This window comes from Entelurus aequoreus, linkage group LG15 (assembly GCF_033978785.1).
Source record: "Entelurus aequoreus isolate RoL-2023_Sb linkage group LG15, RoL_Eaeq_v1.1, whole genome shotgun sequence".
Lineage (NCBI taxonomy): Eukaryota > Metazoa > Chordata > Actinopteri > Syngnathiformes > Syngnathidae > Entelurus > Entelurus aequoreus.
This window is the reverse complement of record NC_084745.1, coordinates 39,534,732-39,560,245: the sequence shown is the minus strand read 5'-3', so window position 1 is coordinate 39,560,245 and position 25,514 is coordinate 39,534,732. Positions and strand designations below refer to the sequence as shown.

At 38.8% G+C, this 25,514-nt stretch overlaps 1 protein-coding gene across 6 annotated transcripts in view; it reads left to right on the top strand.

The window, feature by feature from the left end:
* Positions 1–25,514, top strand: part of slc12a7b (solute carrier family 12 member 7b) — a 148,623-nt gene that overhangs the window by 119,148 nt on the left and 3,961 nt on the right. For 3 of the 6 annotated variants that reach the window (XM_062021515.1, XM_062021519.1, XM_062021520.1), the window contains exons 15-25: positions 976–1,095; positions 1,841–1,945; positions 2,125–2,293; positions 4,269–4,464; positions 5,734–5,903; positions 7,025–7,156; positions 7,546–7,653; positions 7,892–7,999; positions 13,377–13,552; positions 15,717–15,731; positions 21,620–21,753. In XM_062021515.1, the coding sequence (XP_061877499.1) occupies positions 976–1,095; positions 1,841–1,945; positions 2,125–2,293; positions 4,269–4,464; positions 5,734–5,903; positions 7,025–7,156; positions 7,546–7,653; positions 7,892–7,999; positions 13,377–13,552; positions 15,717–15,731; positions 21,620–21,753 (1,433 nt within the window). The remainder of the gene's footprint in view (positions 1–975; positions 1,096–1,840; positions 1,946–2,124; positions 2,294–4,268; positions 4,465–5,733; positions 5,904–7,024; positions 7,157–7,545; positions 7,654–7,891; positions 8,000–13,376; positions 13,553–15,716; positions 15,732–21,619; positions 21,754–25,514) is intronic. The other 3 variants (XM_062021517.1, XM_062021516.1, XM_062021518.1) reach the window with 3 other exon arrangements.

The following is a 25,514-nucleotide window of genomic DNA, read 5'->3' as shown; positions in this document are numbered from 1 at the left end:
TATCTCCACGACAATACATCGGCGAAGCACTTTAGCTACGGAGCTAACGTGATAGCATCGGGCTTAACTGCAGATAGAAACAAAAGAAATAAACCCCTGACTGGAAGGATAGACAGAAAATCAACAATACTACTAAACCATGGACATGTAACTACACAGTTAATGCTTTCCAGCCTGGCGAAGCTTAACAATGCTGTTGCTAACGACGCCATTGAAGCTAACTTAGCAACGGGACCTCACAGAGCTATGCTAAAAACATTAGCTATCCACCTACGCCAGCCAGCCCTCATCTGCTCATCAACACCCGTGCTCACCTGCGTTCCAGCGATCGACGGAGTGACGAAGGACTTCACCCGATCATAGATGCGGTCGGCGGCTAGCGTCGGATAGCGCGTCTGCTATCCAAGTCAAAGTCCTCCTGGTTGTGTTGCTGCAGCCAGCCGCTAATACACTGATCCCACCTACAACTTTCTTCTTTGCAGTCTTCATTGTTCATTAAACAAATTGCAAAAGATTCACCAACACAGATGTCCAGAATACTGTGGAATTTTGCGATGAAAACCGAGCTTTTTGTATTGGATGCAATGTGTCCGAATACTTCCGTTTCAACGATTGACGTCACGCGCATACGTCATCATACATAGACTTTTTCAACCGGAAGTTTAGTGGGAAATTTAAAATTGCACTTTATAAGTTAACCCGGCCGTATTGGCATGTGTTGCAATGTTAAGATTTCATCATTGATATATAAACTATCAGACTGTGTGGTCGGTAGTAGTGGGTTTCAGTAGGCCTTTAAGATTAATTCTGAAAACACCTTTGTGTCCTGTCCATTTCATCATTTTACTCCACTTTTAAGCCTCTCAGCTGTTCAGTCCAAAATGCTCTATCCACTAATGAGGCAACAACATGACACTGTTCTATAAATAGAACAATTAGTACACTAGACTTGCTCATTGCTGTTGTCTTTTGCAGGACTCTGTCCTTCCTGGGAATGAGCTTGTGTCTCGCTCTCATGTTCATTTCCTCCTGGTATTATGCCATCGTTGCCATGGCCATCGCTAGCTGCATCTACAAGTATATTGAATACAGAGGGTGAGAAGGACTTTTCTTGCTACACATTAGTGACTACGAAGTCTGATAGAAAGCTATACTAAAATTCAAAGACATTCTATCAAAAATGTTTGTTTAATGCGTCACGCACATTTTACACACACATTTTTATTCTGTGTTTTGTGAATCAATGCATCCTTCAGTAATCAGTGCATCCCTCACTATTGCGCATGTATATCAGAAGGAATAATGAACACATGAACTGTAAACAAACTGTTTTCAATGTTCAACCATTAAATAATCTGTCATGGGGGTATAATCTTTATAGTAAATACAGTCATATTTGTATAGTTGTCATTTATTTACATGCTTAAGGTGAACTGCACTTTTTTGGGAATTTTGCCTATCGTTCACAATCATTAAGAAAGACAATATGACGGATGTGTTTTTTTAAATGCATTCTAACTCGTAAATAAGCGGAGCCAATAGGAGGTCATCTATTACGCGCATAAAACCCAATAAAAAAACAATAATCCATTTACATTTCGTGACTTGAATATTGATCTAGTATTTTGATATTGTTATTGTAAGTGCTAACACAAACAAAAGCTATTTATAATGGCGCCGTGATCCCGAGCTTATGCGCCAATGTTGACATGATCGATTGATCAGCTGCTTCCTTGTTTCCTTGCTCGTCAAAAATTCACAAAAAAAGTGAAGTTCCCCTTTAAAATGTATTGTATTTCCTCATTTAATATTTACAATAACAATGTGTTTGTTTTATCAGGGCAGAGAAAGAATGGGGGGATGGCATTCGTGGATTGTCACTAAACGCAGCTCGCTTTGCCCTCATTCGTCTGGAGGAAGCTCCCCCACACACCAAAAACTGGAGGTAGTTTATATTTCTTTATTTCTTGGAGGTCATGTTTAAATTTATTATGTGTGTAAATTACACATTTTAGATTCTCTACCTGGATTTCTCCTTACAGTTGTTTTTTGTGTTAGATGTAAACAATAATCTTTCTTCACTGCTAATAAACTTGACTTTTTCTTTTGTTTTTTGTTATCCAGGCCTCAGTTGTTGGTGCTCTTGAACCTGGACTCAGATCAAGCAGTTAAACATCCTCGCCTGCTGTCCTTCACCTCTCAGCTGAAGGCGGGAAAAGGTCTCACAATAGTTGGGAATGTACTCGAGGGAACCTTTCTGACCAAAGAGACAGAGGCAAAGAAGGCAGAACAGGTATAGTACAAATACCATCAGTATTACTATAATAAAATCTGTAAAGTCATATAAAGTATATCATGTCCTATGATGTCATTCAGTACATCCCAGTAGATTAAACACAAATAGGCACACCCATAAAAAGCCCCAAAACTTCCCATTTTTGCTACTGTTAACCCTTTAATGTGCCTTTGACACTATTAAACATATTAAATGTCATTTTACTCAACAATTAGAGGCATACAGTATGCAGTATTTACTAAATTAAACTTCCACAACAGCACTATCTAAACCTCGACCGGTAAGACAAGGCCCTGTGCTCTATTCATAGCAGCAGCATTTTTTTCCCTCTGTAGGTTAATAATTTACCTTCTAAAACAAATTATTTACAATTTAAAGCAGACAAAAGTAATTTTTAAATATGTGGGGAAGCAAACTCTGACCATCAACTCCTCCCCATCCTCTACATGTGCATACTTTTCCACCAATCATCACACCACTTCACGGCTAAAATGCTTTCATGCATTTTCCCAAAATACTGTATATATTCTGTATATACATATACTGTCTATATTCTGTGTATATACATTGTGTATATATTTGTCACTTCTTCAGTGCGTAGGGCAAAGCAATATATTTGTTGTTCTTCTGATTCTATATTGAACAATGAATTACAAAGCAGCCCTTTGAGACACTCGTGATTTAGGGCTATATAAGTAAACATTGATTGATTGGTTGAAATGTTTATTTTAAGTCATGTGACTTTTAATAGATTATAAAAATTAGACTCAACATATAAAAAATACATTTTATACTAAACATGTATAGTATTGGTAGTCATATCAAAATTATTCATTATGAGTTGATGAAAAAGTAAATTAAACATAAAAAACTTACAATGTGACAGTAATGCGGCAAAATAATTATGATTAAATTATTTTCCTCAATCATTCTGCTGTAGTTTTGTTTGCATCAAGTTTGATTTGTGACAAAAATGCTAAAAACATGCTTCAATGTACTAAAACAGCAGCAACATTTTTAAAAGGAGCAAAAAGGCAGAATAAACATAGAAATACCACTAATAATAAAATGTCTTAAAATATGCAGATGCATCTCAATAAATTTAAAATATCATACAAAGTTAATTCAGATTAAAGGCTTACACATTTTTGCAGTTAATTTTATTTGTAATACAGCACAAACCAGTACTTTTACAATAAAGTAGTTCCTCAGAATAGAATCCCAGATTACAATTTTTTCAAGATATGAGCTGTCTGTCATCTTTTTGTTATGCAATATCAGGTTAAAAGCAAAATAGGAGTTAAGAGTTGGCGGAGCGAATGTCACAGTGAACCTCGTTAGATCCGATCAAAACAGCCGGTCTTACTTGCTAGCATTAGCCTATAGCTAGAGATGGACATAACTTGGTTTTTCCAAGCATGGGAAGGAAGAAAGTATGTGTGAAGGACAGTGATGAGAAGAAAATCTGGTTGATAATCATTACATTAAAGAAAGAAATAATCAAAAACATGATCGACTGTGTAGCTAACTTGGCGAAGCAGTTGGAGCGTAGCCCTGCTAGTCTGCACCATACTAAAGCAGAATAAGTTCATAACGCCAGTCAAGTGTTTAAAATAATATCTGAACGGCGGACATTTATCCATGAAAATATGGAGAAGCTGCTGCTGATGTTGCTGTTACAGTTGGTAAAATTGTGAGTTTTTTGGGGCCAACCACCAATTAAATTTATTTTAATTAACTTCATGATTTTTCAATATAAAAGGTGTGTCACAGAACCCCAGACGTGTGTCCTGAGGTACTACTGTATTTATTCATTATATTGGCATGTCAATATAATCTGATATTGGCATGTCAATAAACAACTTCTTAAAATGTTACGATTGTCTTATTTAAAATCACTGAATCTTGATGATGTAAAGTCTAAAAGCAAGTGTTTCATGTGTTATTTTTTTCCTGACCAATTTATTTTCAGAACATCAAGTCTTCTATGTCGGCAGAGCGGACCAAAGGTTTCTGCCATGTTGTCGTGTCCTCCAACCTCCGAGATGGCGTCTCTCATCTGATCCAGTCAGCCGGGTTGGGAGGCATGAAGCATAACACGGTCCTAATGGCCTGGCCCGGAACCTGGAAGCAATCAAATGATCCACAATCATGGAGAAACTTCACAGGTTTAAATGCAGAATGTGGATGGCTGACAAATGATTGATAATGCATGCTGTGGAAAAAAATGTGGTCTATTCATAGTGGTGTCCCGATAGAACTATTTCACTGCCCATATGTTACCAATATTAATCCAATACGATATCACTAAACATCATATACACTTGTAATATTTTGTACTGTCTAATGTTAGAAAATGTTTGATCAAGAGAAATTAGTCAAGCAGAGAACATTAGTGGGTATGAAAAACACTAACCTATTATTAACCGTCTGGAAGGGACTTATGCTGTTTTTAAGTTGGCGAGGATTGGTAATTGTTTTTTAATTATTTAAATTAAGCTGATGACTCCTATGGTCATGAGCTTTGGGTTATGACCGAAAGGACAAGATCACGGGTACAAGCGGCCGAAATGAGTTTCCTCCGCCGGGTGGCGGGGCTCTCCCTTAGAGATAGGGTGAGAAGCTCTGCCATCCGGGCGGAGCTCAAAGTAAAGCTGCTGCTCCTCCACATCGAGAGGAGCCAGATGAGATGGTTCGGGCATCTGGTCAGGATGCCACCCGAACGCCTCCCTAGGGAGGTGTTTAGGGCACGTCCGACTGGTAGGAGGCCACGAGGAAGACCCAGGACACGTTGGGAAGACTATGTCTCCCGGCTGGCCTGGGAACGCCTCGGGATCCCCCTGGAAGAGCTGGACGAAGTGGCTGGGGAGAGGGAAGTCTGGGCTTCCCTGCTTAGGCTGCTGCCCCCGCGACCCGACCTCGGATAAGCGGAAGAAGATGGATGGATGGATGGATGACTCTGTCAATTTAAATGATGCTGACACGTTTGTTACTGGATACTTTGTAATACGCTTTTGCCTTGGATACTTTGTATTTAAGTAATATGCAACTATAATTATGTGATACTTGTTTATAATGACAAATGTGCCCACTTATTACATATGTCTAGCTGGTGGGCTTTGCTGTTATGTAGCTGCTAGCTCCTAGTACCCTATCGCCTACCATCTTTACCTTTTTTAAATGACTTGACTAAAATACAAGAAAAGATCAACCTTGTGTGCTTATTGGAGGACATTTAGATGTTAACTGGCCGTCCAACTTTGCACAAATAAACACGCTGCAGGACTGCTAGTATTGCAGACTATATCACACATTTTACACGCAAGCACAAAACATCACATACTGTTTTAGTTTTTTTGCTGATATTGGATCAATATTGAATTGGGACACACCTATTTTGGAAGAAGTTCTCATATTGTTTTTCATCATCCAACCAGAGAGCATACGGGAGACCACATCTGCCCACCAAGCCTTGCTTGTGGCCAAGAACGTGGACAGTTTCCCAACCAACCAGGACCGCCTGGGCGAGGGCACCATTGACGTGTGGTGGGTGGTGCATGACGGAGGCATGTTGATGCTGCTGCCCTTCCTGCTGCGACAGCACAAGGTGGGTTTGCATGTGTGTGTATTTCAAAATACTGCATTTTTCTCAGTTAGTACCAAGATTGACATCATGTACTTGTTAATGTCGGGAATGACTTCAAGATGAACTGAAATACAGTATATTTTTAATGTGAGGATATTATATGATATCGTTTAAGTTTTGGTTGGTAATATACGCCTCACATGCCATCATGTATGTGCCCTATAATACATCACCTTCACTTTATGACAGACAATAATGTTTTTTTTTGCAACATCTGCATTGATTTTAGGTGAGGGGGTTTTGGTTGTGTGTGCTTGGCTGACATCACACCACATGATATTATGGATGTTTTCATGTACAGTGGTGACTCGGGATGGGGGATATGGCCGAGTCATACAAAAGACTATAAAAATGGCACCCATTACCTCCCTGCTTGGCACTCAAGCATCAAGGTTTGGAATTGGGGGTTAAATCACCAAAATAATTCCAGAGCGCGGCTGCTGCTCACTGCTCCCCTCACGTCCCAGGGGGTAGAACAAGGGGATGGGTCAAATGCAGAGGATAATTTCACCACACCTAGTGTGTGTGTGTGTGTGTGTGTGTGTGTGTGTGTGTGTGTGTGTGTGTGTGTGTGTGTGTGTGTGTGTGTGTGTGTGTGTGTGTGTGTGTGTGTGTGTGTGTGTGTGTGTGTGTGTGTGTGTGTGTGTGTGTGTGTGTGTGTGTGTGTGTGTGTGTGTGTGTGTGACTATCAGTGGTACTTTAACTTTAACTTTAATACTACAAATTTGAATCGATCCAAAACAAAGTAGTTACAGAGGCAGTATCAGCTGGTACTGATACTTCAAATTTTCAAGATCATTGAATGATTACATTTTTGCACTTCCGGTAAATGGAAGGACACTGCAGCAGCTGCAGTGGGCGAACTCGTCCAAAAGATGGTGCCATAGCACAAACAATAAAACACCCCTCTTAATTTTTTTGGTTAGTCTATTTTATACAATTATTTTTATTATGGCTGCCAGCAAAGAAAAATCCTTACATTAGCGACTCCTTCTTATAAGCCTTAAAAGTAGCGGCTTATAGTCCGGAATATACGGTACACAAATTCAAGCACATTTATTAAACGTTTTCTCTTTTTTCAGGTGTGGAGGAAGTGTAAGATGCGCATCTTCACTGTGGCCCAGATGGATGACAACAGTATTCAGATGAAGAAAGATCTGCAGACCTTCCTCTACCACCTGCGACTGAATGCAGAGGTGGAAGTGGTAGAAATGGTAAATGCTTCTTTACCTTTTTGACTTTGAGGCTCAACTTTTACATTAGTAAAGGGCCTCAAGAAAGATGAATTGACAAATATTGTAAAATATTATTGAACATTTCAAGGGAAATCAGGCATGTGTTGGGTTTTCAAAGACATGATTGGCGTCTTTGAAGCAGTTGCCCACATGTTTGCACTAGTGGCTCCCCTTTCACTCTCCCCTCTGCAACCAAACAGCTGTTCATGCTTTGATTGATTGATTGATGACAACATTTTTCACCAATAGGAAGGTGGTGTTGTGTTTCATTTTACTCTACGTTTTTGTTCCTGCGTCGTACAAATGAGAACCAACTACACTGGTAGTTGTAAAGTGTGGTGGTGATGTGTATTTCTTCCTGTGTGCAGCACGATAACGACATCTCAGCCTTCACCTATGAGAAGACTCTGGTGATGGAGCAGCGCTCACAGATGCTGAAACAAATGCAGCTTTCCAAGACCGAGAGGGAGAGAGAGGTACAACAACTCTCACCTGTTGTCTCTGTTCCTTCCTTTTTAACATGTTGCAATTAGTTGATATAATTTATGATTTATTAACAGCACACTGCCGACATCATCATTTCCTTGTATTAAAAAAAACAAACTAGTTTTTCAACCTTCAAAAAATCAGCTCCATCAGTGGCAAAAAAATAACAGTTGGCGCCTTTCCTGTTTATCTGCCATCATGTTTTTGGGGCAATGCCGCACCAATAAGATTCAAAGTATCACAGATGAATCGCGTAACTCCATCCGGCGGAAGAACCAAGGAGCTGCACAGACAAGCAGACAGTCCTCACCAACAGAGGACACACAGGAGGATGAGGTAGTCAATGTTGTCAACCTGCAATTATTTGTTAGATTCCCACATTCACAAAGTACAATCATCTCATTCAGTTTATTTGTTATTTTAATCATATTTTTTCCTTTAAGAGATACTTTGTGAATACCCACCTGTCACATCCAAGACTGCTGCCCACTATATTTACACCCTCCACCCCCTCATTCAAATCATCCAATGTGTTAAAAAAGACAGTATTGTCACCAAAACTCAAAATGTCTTTAAGTTGATTTATTGATAAATATAATTAATGATCCTCCTTCTGATGTGACAGTACTGTCCATTTTATTGTAACCGGTCATCTTCTCCCTGTTATTCCTTACAGTGAAGACATTGGAATGATGCACTTCAATTACAATTACAATCATATTGTGAAATTAATGTCGGCCACTATTGCAACTATTATCTATATGAAAGCTGAATTGTTCTTTCCTCGTGAACCTAATATTGTGGCTGTGTGTAATTTGTAGATGTAAGGAAAACAACTCAGATGGCATAAACTATTTTATACACATAACAATATGTCTCACTTGAAAACAATATTTGTTTTTATATGACCTGCTCTCACATCATAGTCATAATTTTCTTTACTGTTGCACTATTTTGCTTTGTAAGCCTTTATATTAGTTTTTGATTACAATGGCTGAGAAAGATCACCATATTGCAAAGGCCACAACAAATACAAACGTGATTTCTGTTGTCATTCATTGTTGTTGCCGTGTAGCTTCATGTTGTTGGGTTGTGGCATTTGCATTAGTTATTGCATTTTAGCCTTTCCCACAGAACTACAATCTATTATTTATGAATTGGTTTAATTGGCCGTGACCCATGTGCATTCACTTTTTATGAGCCCTGTAAGATCCCGTGAGAGCCCCGTGGGAGCTAAAAAGTGAGCAAAAATCAAAACAAGAGTTCAGAAATACTTTTTGGAACTAAGGTGCTATTGTATCAAAAACTGAATACATTTTTACATAATAAATAATGTAAATCAAATTATTCAGTTCCGGATATCCAAAAATATGAACACACAACCTATTTTATGAAGAATAATGATAATTTTACACACAATAAACAAAGTGATTTACATATAAATGATGAATAACACAAGTAAATGAGCATTTTACATTACTTTTACATTTATTGAACACTCTTGTTGGCAAAGATGACAATAAGAAAAGAGCAGAGTTGCACACTGACTTTGTACTTTTCAATAAATTGTTCATCATTCTATGAACAAATTAACAACACACACACACACGCACGATGAAGATGATTAGAACATTTCATGTTTATAGCAGGAGTTTCCAATCTTTTTTTTTCTGAGAGCCACTCATTTTTGTAACACTTATTTTCGTATCTTATATCAAGTTTGTTTGGCAAGAACATTTACAAAATGGTGTTGTCAACAACTCACATTTTGTATCTAAACAATACAACTTTATTCGTCTGCATCTTATTTGTCAATATGCTTCTCTTTGTAGTTTATCTCACATTATTAATGATATGGTGTCGGGGGAAAAAACAATCATTTTAATTTTTTATGGAATTAACAAGTTTAACAGACTAGTAATTGAAATACTTCAATTATGCAAATTAGACTATGTAATATTTTCAATAAACAGAAACAAAATCCACAAGAAATTGTCGTAATAATTGCAGCAGCACAGAACATCGAGAACATGCAAAAAACAACTTTTGTGTTGTAATGTTTGATGTTCGTTCAAGTTTCATTTATTCAGACATTTGAACATCGTAATTATTGCTCAACAATGTTGCCCCATTAAATATATAGTATATTTGCAGTAATGTTAGAATCCATCTATCCATCCATCCATTTTCTTCCGCTTATCTGAGGTCGGGTAGCGGGGGCAGCAGCCTAAGCAGAGAAGTCCAGACTTCCCTCTCCCCAGCCACTTCGTCCAGTTTCTCCCGGGGTATCCCGAGGCGTTCCCAGGACAGCCGGACAACATAGTCTTCCAAACGTGTCCTGGGTCTTCCCCGTGGACCTGCCTTAAACACTTCCCCAGGTAGGCTCCGGGTGGCATCCTGACCAGATGCCCGAACCACCTCATCTGGCTCCTCTCGATGTGGAGGAGCAGTGGCTTTACTTTGAGCTCCTACCGAATATCAGAGCTTCTCACCCTATCCCTAAGGGAGAGCCCCACCACCCGGCGGAGAAAACTAATTTTGGCCGCTTGTACCCGTGATCTTGTCCTTTCAGTCATAACCCAAAGCTCATGAACATATGTGAGAATGGGAACGTTGATCGACCGGTAAATTGAGAGCTTTGCCTTCCATCTCAGCTCCTTCTTTACCACAATGGATCGATACAGTGTCCGCATTACTGAAGACGCTTCACTGCCTGTCAATCTCACGATCCATTCTTCCCTCATTCGTGAACAAGACTCTGAAATACTCGAACTCCCCCACTTGGGGCAAGACCTTTTCCCCAACTCGGAGATGACACTCCACCCTTTTCCGGGTGAGAACCATGGACTCGGACTTGGAGGTGCTGATTCTCATCCCAGTCGCTTCACACTTGGCTGCGAACCGATCCAGTGAGAGCTGAAGATACTGGCCAAATGAAGCCATCAGGACCACATCATCTGCAAAAAGTGGAGACCTAATCTTGCAGCCACCAAACCTGTTCATAAAAGTTATGAACAGAGTCAGTGACAATGGGCAGCCTTGGCGGAGTCCAACCCTCACTGAAAACGGGTCCATCTTACTGCCGGCAATGCGGACCAAGCTCTGACACTGATCATACAGGGAGCGGACTGCCACAATCAGACAGTCCGATACTCCATACTCTCTGAGCACTCTCCACAGGAGTTCCCGAGGGACACGTTCGAATGCCTTCTCCAAGTCCACAAAGCACATGTAGACTGGTTGGGCAAACTCCCATGGACCCTCAAGGTCCCTACCGAGAGTATAGAGCTGGTCCACAAATCCACGACCAGGATGAAAACCACACTACTACTACTGAATCCTATGTTCGACTATCCGGCGTAGCCTCCTCTCCAGTACACCTGAATAGACCTTACCGGGAAGGCTCAGGAGTGTGATCCCACGATAGTTGGAACACACCCTCCGGTTCCCCTTCTTAAAGAGATGAACCACCACCTCAGTCTGCCAATCCAGAGGTACCGCCCCCGATGTCCACGCAATGTTGCAGAGTCTTGTCAACCAAGACAGCCCCACAGCATTATATTTGCAGTAATGTTAGGATGTACTCACCAAATAATTGTGGAAAGCACTCAAAAAACAAAAAGTTTTCTTATTATTATTGGTAATAATGCATCTTGCAAACTATTTCATGTTGTAAAGTACACTCGTCCCTGGTTTATTGCTGTGAATTGGTTACAGGCTATGTAGGATTTCTTATTAATACATCTCATGTTTTCATAGTCAGAGCATATACAGTCGCGATCAAAAGTTTACATACACTTGTAAAGAACATATTGTCATGGCTGTCTTGAGTTTCCAATAATTTCTACAACTCTTATTTTTTGGGATAGTGATTGGAACACATACTTGTTTGTCACAAAAAACATTCATGAAGTTTGGTTCTTTTATGAATTTATTATGGTTCTACTGAAAGTGTGAGCAAATCTGCTGGGTCAAAAGTATACGTACAGCAATGTTAATATTTGGTTACATATCCCTTGGCAAGTTTCACTGCAATGAGGCGCTTTTGGTAGCCATCCGCAAGCTTCTGGTTGAGTTTTTGACCACTCCACTTGACAAAATTGGTGCAGTTCAGCTAAATTTGTTGGTTTTCTGACATGGACTTGTTTCTTCAGCATTGTCCACACGTTTAAGTCAGGACTTTGGGAAGGCCATTCTAAAACCTTAATTCTAGCCTGATTTAGCCATTCATTTACCACTTTTGACGTGTGTTTGGGGTCATTGTCCTTTTGGAACACCCAACTACGTCCAAGACCCAACCTCCGGGCTGATTATTTTAGGTTGTACTGAAGAATTTGGAGGTAATCCTCCTTTTTCATTGTCCCATTTAAAGCACCAGTTCCATTGGCAGCAAAACAGGCCCACAGCATAATACTACCACCACCATGCTTGACCGTAGGCCTGGTGTTCCTGGGATTAAAGGCCTCACCTCTTCTCCTCCAAACATCATACTTGCCAACCCTCACGATTTTTCCAGGAGACTCCCGAATTTCAGTGCCACTCCCGATAATCTCCCGGGGCAACCATCCTCCCGGATTTCTCCCGATTTCCACCCAGACAACAATATTGGAGGCGTGCCTTAAAGACACTGCCTTTAACGTCCTCTCTCACCTGAAACCTTCACCCCTTAACAGCCGCATGCTGTCCAGGCGTCCGCTTTTCCTCCATATAGACAGCGTACCGGCCCAATTACATAATAATGTAGCTTTGGACGGGTTTAACAATGGTATTTACTTGAAGATGTCAAGAAATGCTGACACGTTGTATGATTTTTTTTTAACTGGTTACATGATAACGCAAGGCATACTTGGTCAACAGCCATACATGTCACACTGACGGTGCCTGTATAAACAACTTTACCACTGTTACTAATATGCGCCACACTGTCAACCCACACCAAACAAGAATGACAAACACATTTCGGGAGAACATGCGCATCGTAACACAACATAAACACAACAGAACAAATACCCAGAATCCCTTGCAGCACTAACTTTTCCGGGACGCTACAATAACATAATTTCATTTCATCCAGAAAAGCTCAAAGGGGAAGGGGTATGCTGCCTGCACCTCAACCCCACCGCCCCAACCCCGCCCCGGCAACCCCCAAAAACCACGCCCCCCCACGCAGTCAGTCTCCTCACTCATCTATTATTGATCTGATCACTGACATATACCAACACACTTTTCAGGTAACCTATCCGCCATTTAATGATAAATCTGCGTTTATACATGATTAATTGCATGAGTTAACACATTAACTCTCAACAGCCCTAATTTTATCGTTGACAACTTTTTTGACGTTATGGTCTTAAGTTCGTTGACGATTCATAAACATCTTTAGGTATAATAAATACAATGATATGTTTTTTTATTGAGAAATGTAAGGAAATAGTTTGGGAAAGTTTTAGTGAATGAGGCCCTTTGTTGTGTTTTGTAGATGGTAAAGTATTGTGTGTGTTTCATGTCCTGGAAAGTCATCTTTTGTCCTTCATCCCTTCTGTTTTACATCCTGGACTACATTGTATTTGTTTCCTTATTGTCCATAATTTTTAACACTTGGTCTTTCCTGAACATTGATGTATTTTACTAAATGTATTCACTGTTTTCTTGGTTAGTCCTTTAACTCAAACGTCCATGCGTGTGTCCTCTCCGTATCTTCATGTCCCCTCAGGCCCAACTCATCCATGACAGAAACACGGCCTCTCACGCCGCTACCAACGACAAGTCAGAAATTGGACCGGACCGAGTTCACATGACCTGGACCAAGGAGAAACTTTTCGCCGAGCGTAGTCGCAACCGCGAGTGCAACTCCAGCGTGGCCGTAAGAGACCTGTTCAACATGAAGCCGTAAGTCTCATATAGCTAATGCATAACAAATATGATTTGTGTTTTATGATCGTGGTGTCACTCTGTCGTGATGTCTTCTTGATGAAGTCAATTTCCAAAAGTAGACCAAATTTTAAACATAACCGATAGAAATCTCATCCAAATCCACAACTTCCACTTTCAAGCCAAATAAATGCATGTTTTGTATATGTAAAATAATTACATACATACATGGGGACGGCGTGGCGCAGGTTGGGAGAGTGGCTGTGCCAGCAACCTGAGGGTTCCTGGTTCGATACCCACCTTCTACCAACCTCGTCACGTCCGTTGTGTCCTTGAGCAAGACACTCCACCCTTGCTCCTGATGGGTCATGGTTAGCGCCTTGCATGGAGCGGGAGCGCCATCAGTGTGTGAATGTGTGTGTGAATGGGTGAATGTGGAAATAGTGTCAAAAAGTTTTGAGTACCTTGAAGGTAGAAAAGCGCTATACAAGTATAACCCATTTACATATGTATGTAAGTATATATATATATATATATATATATATATATATATATATATATATATATATATATATATATATATATATATATATGTATGTATATATATATATATATATATATATATATATATATATATATATATATATATATATATATATATATATATATATATATATATATATATATATATATATATATATATATATATATATATATATATGTGTATGTTACTGGAAGAGACAAAGTGTCAATAATGAGACCAATACTCTGCTTAGTTATCAATGTTAAAAAATAGGAGCAAATTAGTTCACGTTTAAAGATGTCATCTTTATCCTTCATGATGGACATGTTTGATCAGCTTGAACCAGACCTGAGATCGGTAGGTCGTGAGTTCAAACCCCGGCCGAGTCATACCAAAGTCTATAAAAATGGGACCCATTACCTCCCTGCTTGACACTCAGCATCAAGGGTTGGAATTGGGGGAAAAATCACCGGAAATGATTCCCGGGCGTGGCCACCGCTGCTGCCCACTGCTCCCCTCACCTCCCAGAGGGTGATCAAGGGTGATGGGTCAAATGCAGAGAATAATTTCGCCACACCTAGTGTGTGTGTGACAATCATTGGTACTTTAACTTTAACTTAACATGCAACCAATGATGATTTCTACACTTATAACATTTTACCATATCTAATTTCACTTTCACTTTTTGCCATCAGACAAGCCTGCCACACGCTTGTCTGACTTCAGGAATAACATTTGCCAAAAACAACAATCGTGACACAACACGACTACGTATTCTTCCACTGCACACCCGTGACTTGCTCTCTTTATAATTGTATTTATTTATGAATGAATGTATTTTTTATTTATGTATACAAATAAATGGCAATGCATTGTTTAAAAAAATTTAATTCTTCACACAAATTATGAAATCTATTAAAAAATACAACTCTTCACACACTTGTTAAAATAAGCAATTAAATAATAGAATTACTCAATTACAAATGATCAAATATTGAACAAAAAAATACAATTATTGACACAAATGATCAAATAAGCAATAAAACAATACCATTATTCACACAAATTACAAAATTTGCAATAATTAATTAACCAATCAATCAAAGTTTATTTATATAGCCCTTAATCACAAATGCCTCAAAGGGGTTTACAAACCATGACGACATTCTCGGATCTGATTCCAAATAAAACAAAATTATTCACACAAATGATAAAATAGGTAATGAAATAATAAAATTGTTCACACAAATGATGAAATAATATTAACTAAGGTAAGAAATGTCTTTGTTTTGGAAGTGATTATTTACAACAAATGTCTGACATTAAACACGTTACGAACTGCCATCAAAAAACATACAAAGTTAAGGGATTGCTGAGAAAATACAAGAAACTAGTATTCAAATGAGCATATTGTGTATTAAACAGAAAGATGAGAGTGAAATGATACAAGTGTGCATGGCATGAACATTTATTTAGACGCACTAGTGTGAACGTTCATGTGCACTTTGGGACATTTGTGTCACACCAAAGTGGACTAACTGCTTGTTTTGCATCAAGTGTTGTGTTGATGCACACAACTTTTAGCTTTTTGCTTTCTGTGTTAGAAGCATGGATTGTAGTGATGTTGTTTATTATTCTGTTCCATCTTTCTCCTTCTAGAGAGTGGGGGAGCCTGTAAGTCTATTCTCTTTGCTCTGGACTGCATGTGCGTGCGTATTGCTATGTTTGGTGTCCTCCAGTGCATTCATCTTTGCCAGTGGTACTTCGGTTTTCATTTGTAATCTGTTTCAAAACACACAATTGTTCTGTTAAGAAATGAAGTAAATCCAATTAATTTGCTCCAGACAGCAAAAATATGAACTCAAAACTAATTTTATAGACAATAATTATAGTTTACCTGCAGAAAGTAATGTAAATATTACAAAATATTTGTATATAAAATATATTGAAAAAATTGTTGTTGGCAAAGATGGCGATGAGTGGAGAATGAGGAGGGGAGAACCATGCTGTCATCAGCTTTGTACTTTGTTAAAAAAAATTGAATTCTATAGTGTTTCTCACTTTCTTTATCAAAGTGCTGCAACGTACAACTTTCTTTGGTCCCATGATAGATTATTTTGCAGTCGTACTCAATAAAAAAAAAAGTACAGAGACTGAATTACGAACACATGTTTATTTTTTTTTAACACAACATTCTAGGAAAAGAAACAGACTAGTTTGTTACGCACATTTTTTGGTTGTACGACAAAGAATCAACAAACAATAGTCGGATGAATATTTTCGCCAAAAACTAATCATATGAAAAGTGGGTGAAGAAAAACCGAAGTACCACCAGTGAGTGTATAGATGTGTAAATAATGTGCTTATAACTGCCTGCTCCAACATTCCATAATTAACCTGCTTATCATTTTTTGAAGCAAACTTGTACTTTCCAAAAGCAAAATAAATACAAAACAATATGCATATGTATTTAATACATTACATTATGAAGTTTTATCAGGGAAATAAATAAAGGCTAGACGATGAACATCCTCACAATCAAATACGTGACCAAGACAAGCATTAAGTTAAGTATTGTTAAGTATTAAGCATGCGCATGGCAGAAGGTCGTGATCAAATCTGTAAACACGCCATCATAAGTTCATAAATTTATAAAGTTTAATAATTTCAACAGATGTATTAACTTTGCCCGCTGAAAACTTTGTTTTGTACTTCTAGCAGTACTACATATACATACAGTATATACATCATATACTTCTAGCAATACAACATATCATGTACTTCTCGCAGTACTACATTTACATCATGTACTTCTAGTAGTACTACATAAACATCACATACTTCTAGCAGGATTACATCTACATAATGTACTTCAAGCAATACTATATATACATCTATACGTCTAGCAGTACTACATCTACATCATGTACTTCTAGCAGTACTACATATACATAATGTACTTCTAGCAGTACTACATATACATATATACATCATGTACTTTTAGCAGTATTACATATAAATAATGTAGTTCAAGCAATAATATATATACATCATATATTTCAAGCAGTACTACATATACAGTACATCATGTACTTCTAGCAGTACTACATATTGTATACATCTAAATATGTACTTCTAGAATCCATCCATCCATCCATTTTCTACCGCTTGTCCCTCTCAGGGTCGCGGGGGGTCCACACTGTATACTTTTAGCTGTACTACATACATAAATCATGTACTTTTAGCAGTACTACATATACATATATACTTAATGTACTTCCCAGCAGTACCACATATAGATAATGTATACTTCTAGCAATACTACATATGCATCATGTATACTTCAAGCAGTACTACATATGCATCATGTATACTTCAAGCAGTACTACATATACATAATACACCATGTACTTCTAGCAGTACTACATATAGATCATGTACTTCTAGCAATACAACATATACAGTATATAATGAACTTCTAGCAGTACTACGTATACATACATCATAAACTCCTAGCAGTTCTACATCATGTACTTCTCGCAGCACTACATATACATCATGTACTTCGAACAGTACTACTGATTCATTACATTTGGAAAGTATTCACAGTGCTTCCTTCCCTTTTCCCACATTTTGTTGTTACAGCTTTATTCCAAAATGGAATACATTCCTTTTTTTCCTTAAAATTCTATAGACAATACCCTATAATGACAATGTGAAAAGTGTTTTTTTTTTGTTTTTTTTTTACTGAGCAACTTTATTAAAACTAAAGAACTAAAAAAAACCATGTATATATAAGTATTTGCAGGCTTTGCTTAATACTTTGCTGATGCTCCTTTGGCAGCAATTACAGCCTCAAGTCTTTTTGAATATGATGCCACAAGCTTAGCACACCTATCTTTGGGCAGTTTTGCCCATTCCTCTCATCAGGTTGGATGGGAAGTGTCGGTGCACATCTTTTTTCAGCTCTCTCCAGAGATATTCAATTGGATTCAAGTCTGGGCTCTGGCTGGACCACTAAAGGACATTTACAGAGTTGTCCTGAAGCCATTCCTTTAAAGGCCTACTGAAACCCACTACTACCGACCACGCAGTCTGATAGTTTATATATCAATGATGAAATACAACCCATTTATTTATGAAATCTTAACATTGCAACACATGCCAATACGGCCGGGTTAACTTATAAGGTGCAATTTTAAATTTCGCGCGGAACTTCCGGTTGAAAACGTTTTTGTATGATGACGTATGTGCGTGACGTCAATCGTTGAAACGGAAGTATTCGGACACATTGTATCCAATACAAAAAGCTCTGTTTTCATCGCAAAATTCCACAGTATTCTGGACATCTGTGTTGGTGAATCTTTTGCAATTTGTTTAATGAACAATGAAGACTGCAAAGAAGAAAGCTGTTGGTGGGATCGGTGTATTAGCGGCTGGCTGCAGCAACAAAACCTTGAGGACTTTGACTTGGTTAGCAGACGCGCTATCCGATGCTAGCCGCTGACCGCATTGATGATCGGGTGAAGTCCTTCGTCGCTCCGTCGATCGCTGGAACGCAGGTGAGCACGGGTGTTGATGAGCAGATGAGGGCTGGCTGGCGTAGGTGGATAGCTAATGTTTTTAGCATAGCTCTGTGAAGTCCCGTTGCTAAGTTAGCTTCAATGGCGTCGTTAGCAACAGCATTGTTAAGCTTCGCCAGGCTGGAAAGCATTAACCGTGTAGTTACAGGTCCATGGTTTAATAGTATTGTTGATTTTCTGTCTATCCTTCCAGTCAGGGGTTTATTTATTTCTTTTGTTTCTATCTGCAGTTAAGCCCGATGCTATCACGTTAGCTCCGTAGCTAAAGTGCTTCGCCGATGTATTGTCGTGGAGAAATGTCACTGTGAATGTCCATTTCGCGTTCTCGACCCTCATTTTCAAGAGGATATAGTATCCGAGGTGGTTTCAAATACAAATCCGTGATCCACAATAGAAAAAGGAGAGAGTGTGGAATCCAATGAGCCAGCTTTGACCTAAGTTACGGTCAGAGCGAAAAAAGATGCATCCTGCACTGCACTCTAGTCCTTCACTCTCACGTTCCTCATCCACGAATCTTTCATCCTGGCTCAAATTATTCGTCGCTTTCTCGGTCCGAATCGCTCTCGCTGCTGGTGTAAACAATGGGGAAATGTGAGGAGCCCTTCAACCTGTGACGTCACGCTACTTCCGGTACAGGCAAGGCTTTTTTTTATCAGCAACCAAAAGTTGCAAACTTTATCGTCGATGTTCTCTACTAAATCCTTTCAGCAAAAATATGGCAATATCACGAAATGATCAAGTATGACACATAGAATGGATCTGCTGTCTCCGTTTAAATAAAAAAAAATCATTTCAGTAGGCCTTTAATATCTTGGCTGTGTGCTTAGGATCTTTGTCCTGCTGAAAGATGAACCGTTGCCCCAGTCTGAGTTCAACAGCGCTCTGGAGCAGGTTTTCATTCAGGATGTTCTGTACACTGCTGCATTCATCTTTCCCTCTATCCTGACTAGTCTCCTAGTCCCTGCCGCTGAAAACCATCTCGACAGCATGATGCTGCCACTAGTATGCTTCACTGTAGGGATGGTATTGGCCGCCTGGCATTTACGCCAGATATTTCAATCTTTGTCTCATTAGACCAGAGAATTATGTTTCTCCTAGTCTGAGTATTTCAGGTGCATTTTGGCAAACTTTTACGAAGGAATGGCTTCCATCTGGCTACTCTACCATACAGGCCTGATTGGTAGATTGTTGCAGATGGTTGTCCTTCTGGAAGGTTCTCCTCTCTCCACAGAGGAATGTTGTAGCACTGACAGAGTGACCATCAGGTTCTTGGTCACATCCCTTCTCCCCTGATAACTCAGTTTAGACGGCCGGCAAGCTCTAGGAAGAATCCTGGTGGTTCCAAACTTTTTCAATTTACAAATGATGGAGGCAACTGTGCTCATTGGAACTTCAAGGCAGTAGATATTTTTCTGTACCCTTCCCCAGATTTGTGTCTCGAGACAATCCTGTCGCGGAGGTCTCCAGACAATTAATTCTACTTCATTCTTGGTGTGTGCTCTGACATGCACTGTCAATAATGGGACCTCATATATATATAGACAGGTGTGTGCTTTCCGAATCATGTCAGTCAGCTGAATTTACCACAAGTGGCTGTAGGAACATCTCAAGGATGATCAGTTAAAACAGGATGCACCTGACCTCACTTTTGAGCTTCATAGCAAAGGTTGTGAATACTTATGTACAGTACATTTCATGTCTTGGTTTTATTTTTAATAGATTTGCAAACATTTCTAAAAAAAAATAACTAAAAAAAACATTGTCATTATTGGGTATTGTGTGTAGAATTTTGAGGACAAAAATGAATTTATTCTATTTTGGAATAGCGTTGTAACATAATTAAATGTAGAAAAAGTGAAACACTGAATACACTGTACAAAATACACTTTTGAGTATAATTTTTATCGTATTTTGTAGATTCAGAAGAAAAATTAGTGCATGGCACATATAAAAGTTGTATCGTTATTGTAGTCAAAACACTCAAGTAAATTATCACAGCACCTCTATTAGATATTAATATTAGATATATTATCTAAGAACTCCGCGTCTTCTGCAAAGGCATTTGTTTTTGGTAGATTATTTATTTTGTCAGGGTACACATTTTAATAAAAATAATAACCCTGTTATACAAGACAGGTTGGCGGAAAACATTGTTGCCTTAGGAGGTAGAGAGGGAGGGTTTCAAATTTGACTTTGCATTAAATATGTGATAATTAAATCAGATTTTTTTTCCTGCTATGCAAGATACAAATGTCTACTACAGAGGACACTTGTTCACAGAGGAATGTGAAAAAACAAGAATATAAATGTAATGTTTAAGGTTTATTATCGTCATTTTCCATATGTTTCATACGGTGAACGAACAACTAAAATACTTTATTATTTTACATTATCATGTTTCTGAACAAAGTCAAAAAGTAAACGTGCAAGCAGTTTTGATCAGGTCAACAACCACTTATGTCAACATCAGTCAGTCAGGTTAAGGAGTATCAACATAAACGTGTTCCACTGTAAATATTATGTCCATCAATAAATTATCGTTACTTTTAATGTTTGAATGGAAAGAACAACTTTGCCTTTGTGTAATGTACATTGTTTTATTATTGACATATTCTGTGTATGTAGTGATTATGTACTTTATGCTTTGATATTGTCATATTGATGTTATTAAAATTCATACATTATGTTTTGATATTGATTTCACGTTAATACATTGTTTCGATATTCATACTTCACATCAACATAGATGTGAAGTATGAATGCAGCTAAATGTATTTTGACAACACATCTTGCTCAAATATTCTGTTTAGTGTACACGAAGCTGCACATAATGTAATACAAGTACATGTGATGTCGTACATAATACGTTTCATTGTACTTTTGTTCAGTCGCAGTTAAAAGTACAACTTTTATAAGTTGTCGTTTTTATTGTGACAGTTGCAGTGCTTGTAATTAACATTGTTGTTATCGCCCAATTAGCAATCAGACCAACGTGCGTCGTATGCACACCGCCATCAAGCTGAACGAAGTCGTGGTCAACAAGTCACAAGGAGCACACCTGGTTCTCCTCAACATGCCTGGACCACCCAAGAACCGAGGGGGAGATGAAAATTGTATCCTTTACCTGGTAACTTATACATCAAAACCTGTTTATTTACGTAATTATCCAGGTGTCGTCCCACTATGACTAAAGGTTGCCTCCATTTTGAATTCAACTAAAGAGTCCACTTAAGAGGCTTTCTTGTCCTGATTACAAACCAGGGACAGGTGTGGGAGCCAGCACTCTCACAAGTGGTGGCAAATAGAGGCAAACAGGAAGTGGTAACAAAAATAAGAGCGCTAGGTGGGAAATAAAACAAAATACATGAAACTAAAAAGTCATGACATGTTCATTTAGAAAAGACAACACAGCACTTAGTTGGATTACCTTGAAATTAAGCACTATACGGGTTTCTACTCAAATAGTTCCGTTTGGTACATAAATACTGCTTTCAAAGGGAGGAACAGAAAATGCTTATCAGGTCATGTGTTTACTCGCTAAAGGAATAACAGCCGTTGGCTAATAGAAGCCATGGCCAGTGATGGTGCCAAGGAGAAGCTAGACCTTGGACATCCTCATCCATGTTTTAAGTGTCCTGTTGGCAAAACTTAGTCATCCTGGTAAAATATGCCAACACTGACAAGTATATCAAATGAAAGCAGTGTGCTGCCATTGTTTATTAAACATTACAAACTATCAACCAATTTTTATGAATAAAAACAGTGGATCAGGACCTGATGAGTAGGTTGACATAAGTTGTCAACTTAAGCGGGACCGACTTCAGCAGACTAGAGAACTGCAACAACAGAAGCAATGTTGTAAATCATCAAGGAGCAAACTACTACCGTATTTTCCGGACAATAAGGCGCACTAAAAATCTTTTTTTTTTCTTCTCAAAATTCGACAGTGCGCCTTATAACCCGGTGCGCCTAATGTAAGGAATAAGTTTGGTTGCGCTTACCCACCTCGAAGCAATTTTATACCAAAAAAAAAAAGATTTGAAGTGCGCCTTATTGTCCGGAAAATACGGTAGTAGTTTGCTCCTTGATGATTTACAACATTGGTTCTGTTGTTGCAGTTCTCTAGTCTACTAAAGTGGGTCCCGCTTAAGTTGACAACTTGTTTATGTCAACCTACCCCCATCAGGTCCTGATCCACTGTTCTTATTCAAAAAAAATTGGTTGATAGTTTGTAATATTTACTAAACAATGGCGGCACACTGCTTTCATTTGATATACTTGTCAGTTTTGACATATTTTACCAGGATGACTAAGTTTTGCCAACAGGACCAACATGGTGTAATGATAATTGTGACCAGTAGATGGCAGTCAAACATAAGAGATCAGTGTAGGCTGCACTATGATGGCAATACGACTCAAGTAAACAACACCAATATTTTATATGTTCCATTGAAAATGTAGAACATTACACACGGCGCTCAAAAATATATCAAAATGTTTTAGTACGACTTTGGTAAGCTATGAAGCTGCACCGCTTGATGGATTGTACTGTGCTTCAACATACGAGTATTATTATGGTGTGTGTATAAGGTAAGACATATTATCTGGCGTTTTGTTTTGCAATATTATGCAAAAGCAACTTTTCTTACCTTCTGGTACCTGCTGATCTGTATTTGGGATCTGCATAAATCCTGAAAAATTGCGCGCGTCTGCCTTTGTAGTCCGTACCGACGCCGTAGTCGATAAGCTTCTTCTTTTTCGCTTATTTTCTTGTTATGGGACATTAGTCCTCCGATGTTGCCATTTTTTAATATAAAGTAGTGTAAAGTTCTTACTTATATCTGTCAGTAAACTCGCCATGAAAGCGCTAAAACATAGTGAGTTTACATTAGTCACCCAAGGAACTTTTGTTATTAGAGAGTTCCGGTCGGACGGTTTTTCACGGGACACATTTCCGATGTGTCTCGGAAATGTGGAACGAGGAGATGCTGCTCTGTTATTGATTTAAGTAAAGTCTGAATGCCATTAAAACAGTTAGCTCCATCTTTTGACACTTCTTCCACACCCGTCCTTGCACGCTACACCGCTACAACAAAGATGCTGGAGAAAGTGAGCCACGTAAATAAGACCGCCCATCCGGAAGTGACTGTCAGAAAGCGACTTGAAGATGATCTGTAAAACGTAGTAATCCATGCAACGTTTTGACCAAAGAACCACCATTACATGTTATGTAGACCACAAGGAAGTGTTTTACATTTAGAAAAAACAATTATAATATGACTCCTTTAATGCGCCTTATAATCCGGTGCGCCTTATTTATGAAAAAAGATCAAAAATAGACCATTCATCGGCAGTGCGCCCTATGGTCCGGAAAATACATTTTTGGTATGTAATATTATATTTTTTTTTAAGAATTGTATTTAGTAACAGTTCGCCGTTTTTCACATGTTCCTTGAACAAACATTCGATATGTTTACGCAAAAGCCAAGTAGTCTGCTGAAAATGAGGGAAAGCGCCACTCATGTCTTGTATTTTGTATCATTACTGTACTTGAAGTGAACTTTAGGTGAGTAAAGTACGTACAGAATCAACGTGTGATGATGGTGCATTCTCACACTCATGTCTATAAATATTCTTCATCCTTTATTAAATTCTCATAGAACTGGATTTATCACAGCTGAACCGTTTAGTTCAGACCTGGGCAAATTAAGGCCCGGGGGCCACATAGGGCCCGTTAAGCTTTTCAATCTGGCCCACCGAACATTACCAAATATTTTTTTTTAGATCTTTAAGATATCTATCTGGCTCCAGCATCCCCCGCGACCCCAAAAGGGACAAGCGGTAGAAAATGGATGGATGGAAGATGGAAACTGTAGCTGCCATTATGATGAGCAGTGATGTTTTTAAATTACCGTAAGTCTTGAACTATACGAAGTATTTATATAGTTGGAATCTGCGCTTTTGCATGATATACTAGTTACTATGGTAATCTAATTAGTTACTATGGTAATCTAATTAGCCCTGTGATGAGGTGGCGACTTGTCCAGGGTGTACCCCGCGTACCTCCCGAATGCAGCTGAGATAGGCTCCAGCGACCCCCCAAAACCCCAAAAGGGACAAGCGGTAGAAAATGGATGGATGGATGGGTAATCTAATTAGTTACTATGGTAATCTAAATCACAGCAGCTCAGACGAGGCACCAAGCAGTGTGGGTGGGGAGCGTTTCCACTGAGTGTTTCCAGAGCGGCCAGCCTGAAATGTGGGTTTTAGGGACACACACGGAAGGAGATTTTTACAACAAAGTTCTAAAGCTTAGAACCTATCAGATTGTAGGTGGGGTTTTTTTTTACCCTTCGCATTCATATTTCACTGTGTTTGTTGCATTTTTATTGCGTTACGCTTGATTGTAAATTATGTTGATCGAGAGGGGGTGTGACTTTCATATGTTGTCAATATTCAGTGTTTTATCGTTCGTAGTTAAAGGCCTACTGAAATGATTTTTTTTTATTTAAACGGGGATAGCAGATCCATTCTATGTGTTATACTTGATCATTTCAAGATATTGACATATTTTGGGATGCTCAAATTTCCCCATTGTTTACACCAGCAGCGAGAGAGATTCGGACCGAGAAAGCGACGATTACCCCATTAATTTGAGCGAGGATGAAAGATTCGTGGATGAGGAACATGAGAGTGAAGGACTAGCGTGCAGTGCAAGACGTATCTTTTTTCGCTCTGACCGTAACTTACGTACAAGCTGGCTCATTGGATTCCACACTTTCTCCTTTTTCTATTGTGGATCACGGATTTGTATTTTAAACCACCTCAGATACTATATACTCTTGAAAATGAGAGTCGAGAACGCGAAATGGAC